General features: G+C 55.2%; 1 protein-coding gene across 1 annotated transcript in view; it reads right to left on the minus strand.

The window, feature by feature from the left end:
• Positions 1-16082, minus strand: part of LOC134034270 (BAH and coiled-coil domain-containing protein 1) — a 65447-nt gene that overhangs the window by 24563 nt on the left and 24802 nt on the right. The window contains exons 3-6 of the mRNA XM_062478689.1: positions 9414-9596; positions 3250-3375; positions 748-3033; positions 75-189 (exon numbers count right to left, since the gene is read on the minus strand). Of these exons, the coding sequence (XP_062334673.1) occupies positions 75-189; positions 748-3033; positions 3250-3375; positions 9414-9596 (2710 nt within the window). The remainder of the gene's footprint in view (positions 1-74; positions 190-747; positions 3034-3249; positions 3376-9413; positions 9597-16082) is intronic.

Below are 16082 nucleotides of genomic sequence, written 5' to 3' on the forward strand. Positions count from 1 at the left end.
GACACATTGTAAACATGAACTAACCACTGAGTGTGTGTGTGTGTGTGTGTGTGGTGTGAGGAGTGGGGGGTTACCGGATGTATGCTTCTCTATCTCTATCCAGACAGGTGAGGCCCATCTGTTCTCCACTCATCCTCTTCCTCTCCTCCTCTCCGGCGGGGTCCGAAGGGTACATGGAGCGGGGTGGTCCTGGGAGACAAACATTCGCTTAGCAGTTAACACGTGCATTGTCCTCCCCTTGTGAACCCTCCTCCCAACTCCATTTCCCTCTCTCTCTCAACTTCCTCCCCTTCCCTCTCAACTCCCCCTCCCTCTCTCCCAACTCTCACCCAACTCCCTCTCCTCCCTGTCCCCCTCTCTTAACCCCTCCCTGACCTGCCTCCCCCCCCACACCCCGCCCCAACCCCTCCAGTGCCAGAGTGTGGCTACCTCTCCTCAGTGGAACTGCACACTTCGGTTTCTCCAGCACCCCAGGAGCCCACTCCTGTTCTTCCCTCTCCCGAAGCCTGCTGTCCCCACGCTGCCCTTTAACTGTTTAGTCAAATAAGCTGCTTCTACTTTAGGCCCTGGCCAAGCCTGCGGTTTATTTTTCATCAGCCACGTCTTCCAGGGGTTGTAGATCAACAATCTGAGCTCTGCCTCCCTGCTCCTCTGTTTCCAATAGCAACGCCCCCGGGGACCTCCAGACCCCGCCCCCGTCCTCTCCACCCTCCACCCCCCTCCTCCCGCTGCCTCGCTCCCCCTCACCTTTCATGGAGGGGTGCACCCTCCCTTGCCTGCTGCTGGGGTGGCCGTCGGCCGGGCGACAGGGTGGCTCCCTCTGCCTGGCCACGGCGACCGCGATGCCCACCGGCGGCTGTCGCACCTCGCCCTCGCCGTGGCCCGCCTCGCCCATCTCCCGGCCCCTCCCTCCGCAGTCCGAGCGCTCGCCGTCGTTCCCCTGAGCCTTCCTGGTGGGCAGGGCCTGTTTGGAGCCCTGCAGGGCACAGCTGCCCCCCGCCAGGCCCGACTTGAGGCTGCCCAGGCCCCCGAACGGGCTCTTCTGGGAGAGCAGCAGGGGCTGCTGCTGGCTGCTGTACTTGAGCAGGCTCTTCATGGCGCTGCTCTCGCCCTGGGGGGGGCCCTGGGGCTCCTGGCGGGGCGGGGGAGGAGGCGCGGGCTGGGGAGGGGGGAGGCCCATGCTAGGCTGCTGCTGCGGGTGCTGCCTGCTGCTCCCTCCCCCTCCGCCCCCGCCCCCCCCTCCGCCCAGGGACTCCATGTAGGCCTTCCGCTGCTCCTCCACCGAATGGACGTGGTGGGGGGGCCTCATGGCCCAGGGGGGCACCGGGGGCTGCTGGGCGTGGTGGCCGCCGTTGCTGTAGCCGTAGGGAGACATGTCCAGCTTCCTCTTCAGGTCCTGGCTGCTGGGGCCCTGGTTCAGCTCGGCCGGGGGGGCGGCGTCCAGGCCGGGCCGGCCGTGCTGCTGATGCCGGATCCTGGCCACCTTCTGACCGTCTCTCTGTAAGGAGCAGCTCCCCCCGGGCCCAGACCCCGGGCCAGACCCAGGCCCGGGCCCGGGGGCGGGACCCCCGCCGTGCTGGGCCATGCTGTTCGCCCCCAGAGGGGAGGAGTTTGGCGGGAGGCCCGGGTGGGAGCAGTCTCTGTAGGGGGAGGTGTTGACTGAGTGGGGGACGGAGTGGCCGGCCTTGGCCCCCTGTGGCAGAGAAGGCCGGAACACCTCCGAGTCCACACCGCTGTTGACACACTCGGCACTGCGGGAGCGGACCACCTGGTGCTGCTGGGGGTGAGGCTGGGGCTGGGGTTGAGGCTGGGGCTGCTGGAGGTGGTGATGGTGAGCCTGCATCCAGTCTGGGGCCTTCTCTGCCTTTCTGTATGGGTTCTGCTGTTGCTGGGGCTGTGGTTGCGGTTGCTGCTGCTGCTGTTGTTGTTGCTTTCTATGCCAGTTACCGGGGTGACCACCACTCTTTTCCATTGCCTTATCCTTGGCACTTCCACCCCCACCTCCAACCCCCACCCTCTGACAGTCGGGGTTGCCCAGCTGGAAGGACCCCCCAGATTTGTCCCCTAAGTGCCCTACAGACGGTACAAACGTAGGGCCCGTCACCTTGGGGTCCCGCCCCCCACTGGCCGCCACTCTCTCGTGTGGGGGGGGGTTGGTCAGAGGCCCAGGCGGAGGCGGGCAAAAAAAGTCTGGGTGGTGGTGTGCGTGATGGGAGTGGTGGGGGTGGTGCGGGTGGCTGGGGTGGAGCTGCAGGCAGTGGAAGCCCCCCGGGTGGGGGTGGGCGTGAGGGTGGGGGTGGGGGTGAGGGTGCGAGTGGGCCGCCCCGGCGCCGGAGCCCATGTGGAGGGGCGGGGCCACGGAGTAGGAGAGCGAGTGGTGGAGCGTCTGGCCCCTCTCCTGGCAGTCGGAAGGCTGCTCGCTGATCCTCATCTCGCCGATGACGCCCTCCTTGGTGCAGCGGCCCGGCCCGCCCGCTCCCATGTGTCTCACCTGGCTGCCTCCTCCCCCCATCGCCCCCCGGCCCGGCCCCTCTCCCCCGCAGATGGACATGGGGGCCTTGGCCCCGGGTCCTGGGTCTCCGTTCTGCATCTTGCCGTTGAGCAGGCAGGCGCTGAGGGGCTTGCCCATGGGCTGGGGGTGCTCCTTGTACTCCATGGCCAGGGCAGCTTTGTGCCTCTCCAGAGCCTGACTGTTGACCTCATCCAGGGGGACTGGGTGCTGGGGGTACTGGGGGTGCTGCTGGTGGGGGTGGTGGTGGTGTGTGGGCTGCGCCGGGTGGAGGTTGTGGTGCTGCCTCTCCTTGGCCTCCTGTTTGCTGCTGGGTCTTTCCTTGTCCTTGGAGCTAGGCACCCCTCCCCTCTCCACCGCCCCCTCCTTCAGACCCTTATGTAGGCTGGCACCCCCCCCAGGGTCCCTGTCCCTACTACAGGACCCCTGGGGGTGTCCCGGCCCAGCCCTGGAGATGGGTGGGAGGCTGTGATTGGCAGAGATGAGAGGTGGCTGAGAAGGAAGGCTTCGGAGATAGAAGTTCTCTGGAGGATGAAGGAAGACAAATACATTACTCAGGAGACAGAAAATAAATATGAAATGACCAAATTTGATTATCTTAACCTTCAGATAGTATCTCCATCCCTATGGGCTTCCACATATCAATATCCAAAATCAAATTACATCATCCTGTGTTACATCAATTAGATTTTAATGTCGTATTACTGCCTGATTAAATTTTAATCTGTTTGTAGTTTCACCTTTTTGGGTGTCATAGAAACGGTGCTGCCCATAGAGGACTCCGCTGTTGGCATGGTGATCCAAGTGACTCATGGGAAGGAAAGTGTGGGCCAGACTCCCTGAGAATCGAGGATACCCTGGGGCTGCTGAGAGAAAGAGAGAGAGAGAGAGAGAGAGAGAGAGAGAGAGAGAGAGAGAGAGAGAAGAGAGAGAGAGAGAGAGAGAGAGAGAGAGAGAGAGAGACAGAGAGAAAGAGAGAGAGATCCGAGGGAGAGAAAGAGAAAGAGAGAGAGAGCCCCGAGGGAAAGAGGGGGAGAGAGAGAGCCGAGGGAGGGAGGGGGAGAGAGAATAAGAGGATTGATGAGACAGGACAGCAGCAACACATTTGGGCAAGCTGTCAGTGCAGTAGATAGCCTCTCATCCTTTAGGTCCCATGCAGCAGGCACTGGGTGAATACAAAACACAACTAGCCGTCCTTGGCATAACTGCCATCCTTACTCGGGTCTAAAATGGTCAGTCGCAAGGATGATAATGAATGAAAATCTGGATTTGAACCCAAAAATAGGAGTCCCTTTCGCAGTGGTTAGCTTGTTGTCTCGTGAGAATATGTTTCAGGCCTGACTTTACTATGACTGAGGACTGAGGGGGGTCTGTCTGGTGCCTGCCTCGAGGGGTCGAAGGTCAAGTGGACGAGGGAGCGCTAAGCCGTAGCACCTAGGCCTGTGATAACAAACCCATCTGGAAGACATCTCCAGCCCATCCCAGCTGAGGCTGGACACACAATTTACCGGAAATGTTCCGCCCCTTTGCAACCCTGCACACAACAAGCTAGGAGAAACCACAAACAACGAAGGAAACAATTCAACGTCCAAAGTAGATATCAGATCTCTTTCGCTATCACCTGACTTAAGACAACTCGTTATTTTTCTTAAAGCTGTCAGTTCAGGGATTTTCATTCCTTTTAAACTACCTCAAGCAAAGAGGAAAGCTAATACACAAGAAGAACTGGGTCTATTATGCAATGTTGGCCATGTAACGAGCAGTTTGGCCCAGCCACCTTGGCCCCGAGTCCTTCCCATCTCCTCCCCTCCGCCCACAGACTCCAGAAATAACCACATTGGAGATGCTGATGATACCCTATATTCATCACCAGCAGGAGGGAACGAGAGCAGGAGAGCCGGCACGTGATTGGACGGATGGACAGACAGACAAAGAAAGACAGTGAGAGCCTGTCGTGTCCAAACACCGGTGACCTTGGTGAAACAGTGAGCTGTGCAGGTGACCGTGTGCCTCTCCTTCCCTTCCCTGCGCCTGTCTCGGCCCGCTCCCAAGCGGAGCCCAGGGAAGGAGGGCGCGGTAAAGACACAGCACCGCTAGCGAAATGAAACAGAGGCCTGTTTGTGCCGGCACGCCCGCAGGATGCCCGGCGATAGTGCCGGTGCCTGCGTAGCTCCGTGGGGTCCTGCGCCAACGAAATGAGACGGGAGCGTCGAATGCAGGGCTGCTGGGCCAACGTGGCTTGCCGGGAGCCTGGTTTTCTGTGAGCGCCCTCTGGAGCGAGGGGGGGGGGGGGCTGAAGATGGCCTTAGAACCTGATCTGGGAGGGGAGACTCGGCATGCCACCATCATAATTAAGGGAACAGAGAGAAAGATGGAGAGGGACGGACAGAGAGAGAGAGAGAGAGAGAGAGAGAGAGAGAGAGAGAGAGAGAGCATGAGAGAGAGCATGAGAGAGAGAGAGAGAGAGAGAGAGAGAGAGAGAGAGAGAGAGAGAGAGAGAGAGAGAGAGAGAGAGAGAGAGAGAGAGAGAGCAAATAATAACAACACAAGATCAGGAGGTGGAGCTCTCTTAGCCGAGAAGGAGGCCGCTAATTATTAAGTCCTCTTTCATTCTGTCTCCCCTCTGTCGCTCTCTCTCCACCCCTCCCTCCCTCTTTCCTGTCGTGATTAATAAGCAAGTTCATTTATGCCAATTCATTTACCGTGAGAGAAGAAGAAAAAAAACATCCTTTGTTTAAACAAGACATTTTTCGGAGATTCGAAGAGAGAAAGGGAAGGGGGTTTGTTTGGTTGTCTTTATCGCAGCTAGGAGACTGGGGTTGTTGTTTTTTGTCTCCCTCCCTGCGTCGCCGTGGTGTTTGTGAGCGTGACGATTTGGTGGCGTAATCCCCTTTCACAGCGTGGTCTGGCTGTGCCCGATAATGCCAGCCCGCTCGCTTTCAGCATGCCTGCCGTTGGGGCGGCGAGAGGGGCACCGCTGGGCATCGCAAAGCTCATTCAGCCATTAATCTGGGCAGGACAAGGGAAGGTAGTGCTGCTACTGCAGGAGACGTGAGCAGGGTCTTAGTACAGACTGCTGACGCCACAGCACCCCTTCACACACACACACACACACGTACGGCATCAGCCGAAGAATGACAGCGGATCACAGCTTGCATGCAGCACACACACACTCCACCACAGCATCAGCCCCAGCCTCAACCCCCACCACAGCCCCAGCTCCAGTCTTAGCTCCACCCCAGCCTCACCACCAACTCTAGCTCCAACGCTAGCCTTTTTCCATGCCCCAGTCTCGGCCTCAGCCCTTACCTTTTGCCATGTTCCAGCCCCAGATCTAGTTCCAGCCCAAGACCCAGATCTAGCCTCAGCCCCAGCCCCAGATCAAGCCCCAGCCTCAGCCTCAGCCCTATCTAGCTTCCACCCCAGCCTCATCCCAGCAGCAGCTTGGAAGGACAAAGGAGAGCTGGATATAGAACAGCACCTACAGGGTACATTTAAGCCTGGTGAATCAGAAGGGAGGGGGGACTGAGTCTGCTGTAGAGAGCGAGATCCAGTTCTTCTTCTTCTCAAAGTCTTCCATCCCTATAAAACCTGGTCTTCAAGCAGACACTCATACAGCCTGCCATTCAATTACTGAGCAGGATCACATTTTCACTTCCACTAAAACAAAACAAAAAAGCAGAATCGTATACAGCCCCTGGGAAACCTCAGAATAATTTTTGCGAGAGCAGAAGAGAGAATTAGAGGAAGAGAGAAATAGAGGAAGAGAGAGAAATAGAGAGAGAGAGAGAGAGAGAGAGAGAGAGAGAGAGAGAGAGAGAGAGAGAGAGAGAGAGAGAGAGAGAGAGAGAGGAGGGGCAGATGGAGCAGCCTGTCAGGTTCGCTAATTGACAAAAAGTGACAGAACGCTTTAGACAGAGGGAGGGAGGAGAGGAAGAGCGAAGAAGAGAGGAGAAGAGAGAGAAGAGAGCTGTTGGAGGGAGGAGGGACAGTGTATCTCTTCAGGTTTGAGTTGAAAGGAAGGTATGCAGACTGGCACAGAGACAGGAGTGTATAAGAGAGAGAGAGGAAGAGAGAGACAAGGAGTGTGTGTGTTTGTGTGTGTGTGTGTGTGTGTGTGTGAGAGAGAGAAAGAAAGATAAGGAGAAATGAATAGAAGGATGGGGGTGGTTTGCAGTAAGGACGGAAAACAGAAGATATGCAAAGTAGCACAAATCAAAGAGTTGGATGAGAAAGGTGTGTGTGTTTGTGGACAGAGATATTAGGCTGCCATCGTGTTTGGCATACCTCAAGCTATCATTTGGACCCCAGCCACTTGGCTCCAAGCCTATGAGGCTTTACTAGTTTTTTATCCCCCATTCCTGCTTTTTATTTATTTTTGCTTTGAACAGAAAATGTGCTCAGAACATTTTCATGTTTCAAATACCTTTCAAAACTCCAATGGCCATAATCCATTTTGCTATGTATTTCTCCGAAAAGAAAAACAGCAATTTATTGAAGCACTCTCAAACTCTTTCCCTCCTTACACTCAGAATCACCCCTCCTCCCCTCACAGGCAAGCCACCATGCCTGAATGAGACATACAGCAAAGCGGAATATGCACTCAGTTGACCAATATAATCCATGACTTGTATTGCTGGAACAATCTGGAACGATTACACTAGTTCCAGTTGAACACTGCTTCTGGTCTCTGTCTGTACTCCCTACTCCTGACTCCTCTGAGGAGTTTGCCCACACCAGCCACTGATGGTTACCAGCTAATGAGTGCTGTGTTATCTGTCACATAATAATCACATGATGTCTATCACATAATGTAGCACACCGTGGCTCTTTCATCCCTGTGGAATTTGTCAGAATCCCAGCAATCGCTTTTTTGTTGTTGATTTTGTGCAAAAAACAGGTAGCTAAAGACATGAGGATCTTACAAATTCATTGCACACGCATTCACACACGTACCCTTCGGTACACACACACACACGCTATGACGCTTTCTGTGTTGCTGGTGGGACACATCCACACTCAGAGAGCGGAGGCTTCTGGGTAATTGTGTCGCTCTTTTTGATGACTTGCAAAGTCAAAACAGGAGAAAAAAGACAATATGCAATTATGTTCAAGAGGGAACAGCTGAATGGGGTTGATGAACAGTCTGGATTCAATCATGCTCTTAGTGCGTTAGACGCAATTAAACTGCAATAGAGATAATGGCCTTCATTGCCAACTGAGTCATAATCCCAGTCATAATCACCTCCATTACTTTTATTAGGCCTGGCATTATCACCATCATTCTTATTAATATTATTTTATATTTCCCTGTCAAAACTATGTGACATAGACACCCTTGTACAAAAAAAGGGTTTGTGATTGAAGAAGGTGACCTGATGGAGACTCTCTTGGCCTGATAACAGCCATTAAATGAGATACAGTTAGGTCCATAAATATATGTACCACAATGGACACCATCAATAGCAATATGAAAATCTTTCGATATTTTCACTTAAGTGCATTAAATGCAAAATGCCAGGAAAGCACATAATGAAGACGCAAAGTTTGAACGAACGCCAAGCCTGCTTCCTCCCTGGATCATAAACAGCCAATCATGTCCCTTGATTATGGAGCGTGCTACGAGTGACACGCAAGCAACCAATCGTTTAACAGTACCGATGGAGAGGTACCAAGCAAAAATACCAAATGAAAAAGTATCAAAGCAGCAATAAAGAGGTTAAATTCAAAGTGAGGTGGTTAAATTCTCAACAAAGTGGTCAAATTGACCTTATTCAACCTTGTTCCTATCCCCTGGTCTTTAATAAAAACAGGTCACAAAATTCAATAATTCTCAATATCGACTGAAATAAAACATTTGATCGTGATACGTTTTTCAGCTCTATCGCCCAGCCCATGTCCATGTAGACGAGACAGTCTATCCCCTCACACCTCTCGGAGACACAGACATCAGGGCCCAGGGCCCAAACCCAGACCTCCAGCAGCCTCAGCTGTGAGACCCACTGGCTTCACACAGCACTCTCTCCCCCACCCGCGTGCCCTCGTTGCTGGGCTTCGGAGAGGAGGGGCTTCCCATACCACAGGAGGCCGTGGAGGAGGAAGAGAGAGGTGGCAGTGGCTGCTATGAGACCGAGACAGAGCTTGTTGGTCCACTGTGTTAAATGTAAAGGAAGGGGTAGGCTGTGGGGGGAGGTGGGGGGAGGTGTGGGGGGGAGTGGGCGGGACGTGTTAAAGCATTCTCGGAAGCCCTTTGTTTGTTTCCGCGGGAAACAAAGCCATGTCGACCAGTATCGTCATACGTGTCACCAAGGCAGTGAGAACTAGCGAGAATAGCTGAGAGAGGGTTACATGTGTGTGTTTGTGTGTCTGTGTGTGTGTGTGTGTGCAAGGTCAGGTGAGGCTGAAATGGGTGGGGTGGGAACCAGCGCATTGGGCTGGGAGACGGTGAAGAGAGAAAACAGCTGAAAACATTGCAGTCGGTGCAACTTTTACTGGCGTAACGTGTGTGCTGTTCAAAAGACCGACAGACATTCCTGCTGACGTGAATCGAATACCGCAAGATTCTCTGGCTGAACTTTCAACCCTCCACTCCCATCCAAAGCCACAGCATAGGGCTTCACCCTGGGAAGGCCTATTTCAGCACTCAAATAAAAGGGTGGGAAACGGGCTGTTTCTTAACGATTACAAGTCGTCCTCTGCTCTGATGGAAACCTAACACAGGCTAAGAATACTTCCTGCCAGGGCAGGAATACACTCTGTTAAGCTCCATCTTCATGCCTCTAGGATGAGATCTTCACACTGAGTTTACCCAGAGTGCCTGGGCATGTGTGTTTGTAGTCTGTGTGTGTGTGTGTGTGTGTGTGTGTGCGTGTCTGCGTGTGCGCTTGCGCGTGTTTCCTCCTACCTTCGTGGGAGTGGGGGAACCAGATCTGAGAGGCGCTGGAGTGCGGTCCGCCACGGAAGGAGGGGGAGGACGGGGAGGAGGGGGGTCGGGAGGGGTGGGAGGGGTGGGAGGGGGGGGAGCCCAGACTGCCGGCCAGGAATGTCCCCATGAAGGAGGCAGATGAGTTCCCCATCAGTCCACTGCCTGCGTCCACACAGAGGAGGAGACAGATTGAGGGAGAGAGAGAGAGAGAGGGGGGGAATAGGAGGGGGAGAGAGAGAGACAGACAGAGCGAAAAAGGGAAAGAGGGAAAGAGAGAGAGAGGAAAAGCAAGAGAGGGAGAGGTATCATTAGAGGTGTAGCTATGCATACATGCGATGTAATAAAAGAATACAAAGGTTAAACGCTGTAATGCAATATAGTCCGTTTCCCTTAACTATATTGACTCACGCTGGCCATCCTGCTCTATAGAGGGATCAGCAGACCTCTGGCTTAAGAGTATGTCTCTGGCTCTGTGGTCTACTCGTTATGTCTGACAGATCCCTTCACTGTCTTGTTGACTGTGTGTGTGTGTGTGTGAGAGTGTGTGTGTGTGTGTGTGTAAGCTCCCCTCCCCCCGCTGTGAAGCCACAGACACTGGATGCCTTGCCTACCCCCCCCCCTCTCCTCACACCACCTCTCCCCCGGGGGGAAGACAGAGGTCTCATCTCACAGCTGAGTACACATTTTCTCAGGCTCTCTCCTTCTCTCGCTCTCTCGCTCCTATTCCCCCCGGTGTCCCTCTCTCAATTTCTCTCCCTCCCTCCATTATCTTATGCTCTCCATCTCTCACTCTCCTGCCCTCAATCTCTCTTATTGCTCTGCTCCATTTCCCCCTCCCTCTCTCTGGGCAGCAATCTTAGACGCTGCCTCTCTCTTCTCTCTCTCTCTCCCTCTGTCTCTCTCTCTCTCCCTCCGTCTCTCTATCTCTCTCTCCCTCCCTGTCTCTGTCTCTCTCTCTCTCTCTCTCTGTCTCTCTCTCTCTCTCTCTCTCTCTCTCTCTCCCTTTTCATTGTCCCACCTTCTCAGCCTTCCTTCTCTCCGGCCCCGCCCACCCCACCTCCTCCGGCTGTCTCGGAATGACCCTCTCCTCTAAAAAAAACCTCCACGCACACATCCACGCCACGTCGCCGGCCTCCTCTCCTCGGTACCCCCCCCACCCCCCCCCACCCACCCCCACCCCCCTCTCTCTCTCCGGCTCCCTTCTCCTCCTCCTCTCTGCGGCGCTCTGCTTTGTTCTGCTCTATGATAATGGCACCAGCAGGGCAATCTGTCCCTCGCTCGCTGAACTGTGTGTTTAACAAGACAACGATGAGTAATTGACCATTCGCGGGAACGCCTTTGTGACTGGGGGCTGATTGTCTATTATACATTACGGCGCGAGCCAGAGAAAACACACTGATTAACCACTGCTTAAACTGCATTCCCATTATGGTGCTGCCGGCACACTAGAGGAAGAGTCTGGACGCTCGCACATTCATTTCCTCCAAGTCGCTGCCGCCGTGCAGCTGATGCATATGCATGAGTCTCTCTCCGGAGGAGAGAGCACCCACACACTCGACGGCGTCTAACGCATGTGCGTCGCAAGCGGGAACACGCACGGTCTGAGTACCGGAGAGATTAGGGCGACGTGTCTAGCTACCTAGACGTGTTTAACTAGCGTCTCGTTCTCAAACACGGCCTGCGTAGGACTGCGCTTAACGAGGAGCGGTTGAGGCCGGATTTTTGGAAGGGGAATCTGTCTCCCCCGGAGGAGAGAGTTCTGGATTGTTCCCCGAGGCGCATACGCAGCAGCAGGAACCGGAGCGTCAGTCTGCAGATGGGGAGTCTGTCCGCCAGTTAACAGCCTGTGGCTGATGGTCGCTATTCTACACACGCGCACGCACACACACACACCTCCCCCATAGCACCAGCCATGGACAGGTGGAAATCCCCCATAATACCTCAGTCTTATCCCACAATGCTCAGCCAGTATACCCAACTTTACCACCTCTGCCCTCAACATTGTTTAGGCCTCTGTGCGTGTGTGTGTGTGCGCCGCGCATAGGTGTCTGTGTGTGTGTGTGTGCGCCGCGCATATGTGTCTGTGTGTGTGTGCGCCGCGCATATGTGTCTGTGTGTGTGTGTGTGTGCCGCGCATATGTGTCTGCGTGTGTGTGTGCGTGCTGGCTGTCATATACCACAGCAGCACAGGGCTCATGTTACATGGCAAGGTTAAGAGCTGGAGCCATTGACACATGGACACTGTGGAACCATAACAAGCAGCAGACCTGCCTCCCTCTGTCCTCTGATGCAATTACTGTCACCCGGCAAGATGGATGCATGGCTGCTCCAGCTTATGGAAGATATGACAAGGAGGAGAGGACTCAATGCATTTGCTGGTGCACAAGCTATATGGTCAGGTATAGACAATAAACAATGGAGAAAAGCCATTGGTTGATCCGCACAGGTGGTGGGGGCGATTGAGTGTGGGATGATGGAGGAACTAGAGGCGGGGGTTTGAGGTCTGGGGACTAGGGGGTGGGGGGTGGAGGCTGGAGGCTGAAGGCCGGATGCTAGCGGTTGGGTGCTGCCGGCTTGAGGCTGTGGTTTGTTTTGGGGGTGGCCAAATGGAGGTGTGGGAGGGCGGATTAGAACTGCCTGATAACAGTCTGGCGCAGAGCTCACTTCCTCCAGGACCAGGCAGGAGGTTCCGGTGGATAGGTTCTGTTGTGAAAGGAGCCAAATGGATATTTCTGCTTAAATTTCAATGTTGCACTATTCACTTTATTCACAAAGACGAAACATTCCTGTTTTGAAAGCGTTTGGGACCTAACCAGATGGAATAACTGGAGTGTGCTTGAAAGGCCTCTCCCACACACACGCACGCACGCACACACACACACACACACACATACACACACAATCATACACGTGTACAGTACACACAACACATCTTAATATTGGAGTGTGAACCTAGCCATCCAGCATTCTCACAAAGCATACTGGGTAATAAGCCTTCGTCCACAATAACAGTCCTCCTCTCACCTCTAACCCTACCATCCACCACCCTCCTCCACAGCAAGGCACGGTGTCTCGCACTGCCGCCTCACAGCAAGAAAGGTCCTGGGTTCGATTCCCGCCCGGGGCCCTGTTCGGCGTTCAAACGGCCGACCTCCCAGTCCTTTCCGTGTGAAATCTGCACGTTCCCAACGCGCTTGCAGGTGGGGTTTCCCCCCGCAAAGAACCCCGATTTCAAAACCCACCCTGTAACATGTCCCTGGCCACGATACGGATGAGCACATGGACTTGGCACCCGGTGGTTCCTGGCTGTCCTTGTAGGAAGGACAGCGGGATGGGAGAAGTGCCGAGAGGGGATTTGTATCGGGGGACATTGGAGCATGTGTGTGTGTGTGTGTCCGAGTCGCCACTCCGTGCATGCGCGTGTCACATCGAACGATCAATAGAATGTTTCTTCTCCTTCTCCTTCTCCCCCCTTCCCCCTTTTCCCCCACCCCCCACCCCCTACCCTCCACCACCAGACCCCCTACCCCCTTGCCCCCTAGCCCTTTCTAGCTGTGCAGCCCACAGTAATCAGCTAATCCTAATGAATTATTAACAGGCCAGCCTGGAGAGAAGGAGAGATAGAGAGTGGGAGGAGGGGGGGGGGGGAGTAAACAACAGACAAGTGTCTGTAGAGAAAGGGATGGTGGGGGTTGCAAAGGAGAGAAATGAGCAGCTCAAATGAAGGGAGGATTGTGGGGGATGGGGCCGGGAGTGGCAGGTCTCAGATCAGTGTTAAACGCACAACTGTAAATGCCCCAGGCATACTATGAGCAGTATACCACTGATCCAGAATCACCCAGTGCCGCTCTTGCTAAAGGTAAAGTGCCTGGACAAAGCGAATCCTTCTTGACAGTCCAACCTGACCTGAATCACAATGGGGCTCCCATCACCTTCTGTCCCATTGGGCCTTGCTGACTCCACACCTTGTCAATCACCATGTCCTGACCCCGCCCTCTTCAGGTCCAATCCACTACTGCCACCTCTGCTCTCCCACTGGGAGCTATGCTCAGGACTCTGACCACGATCTAGACCTTTCCAATCCCCCCCTAAACACCCTCTTCTCCCTCTCTCTCGTTCTCTCTCTCACAGACAGCACAAGAGAGGGGGAGGAGCGCTGTGTGGAGAGAGAGAGAGAGAGAGAGAGAGAGAGAGAGAGAGAGAGAGAGAGAGAGAGAGAGAGAGAACGACCATCGCACCACCTCCAACCACTTGCACCCCGACGTCCCGGGAAAACGCTCAAGACGTGACAATATCTCTCCCGCCCCGGCAGCCCACGCTCTCCGCCGACTTCCAAATGGAGTGAACTCATGAACCCACTTTTACAACACAGGTTGTAAAAGTGGGTCCGGCTGTGGGAGCCGTGGGCCAGCGGCCGCTGCCAGCGAAAGCTGTGATGAGTGGCGGGGGGGGGGGGGGGGGAGGAGGGGGGAGGAGGGGGGAGGTCCCGGGTGTGAGAGGCCCGGGTCGGGCCCGCCTCGCTGTTTATCCAGCAGCCCATTAAACGGATTCCCCCCCGGCCTGACGGAGGGGCGCGACGGCGAGCCAGAACGGCGTGGCGCGGTGAGGTTTTTCTCGGCCTCTCTTTACCGAAGCCTCGTTTGTTTATTATTTCTGTGGTAAAAGGGTCTTAAGTGGTGCCAACGGTGCACTTCCGTGGCCGCTTAAGAAAAATCGGGTCATGTGCATCCTAATCGGCGCCGATCCCTGACAGCGATGGAGATTAATCCTATTATCGAATTAAAGAGGGGAGGGGGAGGGGGGGGGAGGAGATTCAGGGGCGGGACTCACATCCCTCCATCCCTCCCCCAGTCCCACCTCAGACAAGCCACCTCAAATCACGACTCTCTCTCCAGTGTTTCCCAAAACACGCATGTATGACACACACACACACACACACAATAATGACTCCCCGCCTCTTAGGAGGGGGAGAGCTGAGCATGTACTGGCACACGCACACCGACTCACAAACACGGTCGGTCTCCCACACACACACACGCGCCACAGCAGGCATGGGCAGAGGCCCCACCGAGGCCCTGGAGCGGCCGGGAGGCGGGGGAGGGGGAGAGCCAGGGGGGAGGCTCGGACTACAAAGCCCGGGTTGCCATGGGAACGGCATGGAATCGGCGCCGGAGGGGAGGTGGCTGCGTGCTCACTATAAGAACAGCGGGCAGATGCTGAAGCAAACACACACACGTATACCCATATGCACACGCAAGCGACACACCCCGAGTTTCAGCATTCAGGGGACCAGCTCTCCAGCCTGGGCCCTCTTCAAGACTCCTTGGGAGCAAGCTGGGGGGGGTTTGGAAACCCAAATCTAATCTGGGTTCAAGTGGGTGGTGGGGGAGGGGGCGATCTTTGCTCTTTCAGATTGCTAATCCCTTCGGCAGCACCCGCCGGGGTGGCTCGGTGTTGTGACTTAGCAGGGGAGCTCCACGACGACAGGAGGAGGAGGGCGTGTTTGCGCGGGGGGCCGAGTAGGCAGGGACTGATCGGAGAGCGGGCAGGACGTACCCACACCAGGTGGGCTTCTTATCCCGCACAGACCCAGATCACGCTATCCTCCCAGGCGGAAGCCGACTCACCGACCCTGGCGTGTACATGCCCGCTCTGCGTACACATGCCCGGGCCGGAGCTACAGTTACAGCGTGCATATTGTTTTCCATGTGCGGGAGATGCCGGCAGGACTCCTGAGGTCTCGTATTCCTTCTCCGCGGCACCTGAAAAATGAGCTTGTGAAGTGCTGCTGGTGTCTTATCAACGGACAGCTGCCTGGAGGGATGGATGAACGTGTCGTCCAGACAAGGACACCAGACAGAGAGAGTGAGTGAGTGAGTGAGTGAGGGGGAGGGAGAGAGAGAGAGAGAGAGAGAGAGAGAGAGAGAGAGAGAGAGAGAGAGAGAGAGAGAGAGAGAGAGAGAGAGAGAGAGAGAGAGAGGGAGAGAGAGAGACAGAGAGAGAGAGAAAGAGAGAGAGAGAGAGAGAGACAGAGAGAGAGAGAGAGAGAGAGAGAGAGAGAGAGAGAGAGAGAGAGAGAGAGAGGGAGGGAGAGAGGGAGAGAGAGAGACAGAGAGAGAGAGGGAGAGAGAGAGACAGAGAGAGAGAGAGCGGACTGCAGGTGTGACCGCATCAACCCTCTCTCTACAGCTCTCCGGTCAGAACCACATCAGAGAGTCTCTTTAAAGGCACACTCTCCACACACACTCTCTCTCTGTCACACACATCTAAAGACCACACTCTCCACACACACACATACACTCCCAAACCCACACATGCTTACACACACACACACCATCTCACACATGAGAGACTCAGGACTGTCTCAGTACCTCCGCGGAGATGGAAGACAACTGCATTGTGCCACCGCAGCAAGCAGTCAATACCAGGCGGCAGTCCCTGTACCCCACAGCTCACACACACACACACACACCACCTTCCGTCGCCTGCGTGGAGAACACGGAGGGCCCTCCCCTCTTTCCTCACGTATATTGAATGAATATCAGGGAGATCCGGGCGATCAAAGGGAAGAGGCTTTTCAGCCCCACCTCCAGCAGGGTGCCTCTCCCACCAGGGAGAGCACTGCCATATGCTCTCTGCCTCCTCGTG

Source organism: Osmerus eperlanus, chromosome 2 (assembly GCF_963692335.1).
Source record: "Osmerus eperlanus chromosome 2, fOsmEpe2.1, whole genome shotgun sequence".
In the NCBI taxonomy this organism is placed as follows: Eukaryota; Metazoa; Chordata; class Actinopteri; order Osmeriformes; family Osmeridae; genus Osmerus; species Osmerus eperlanus.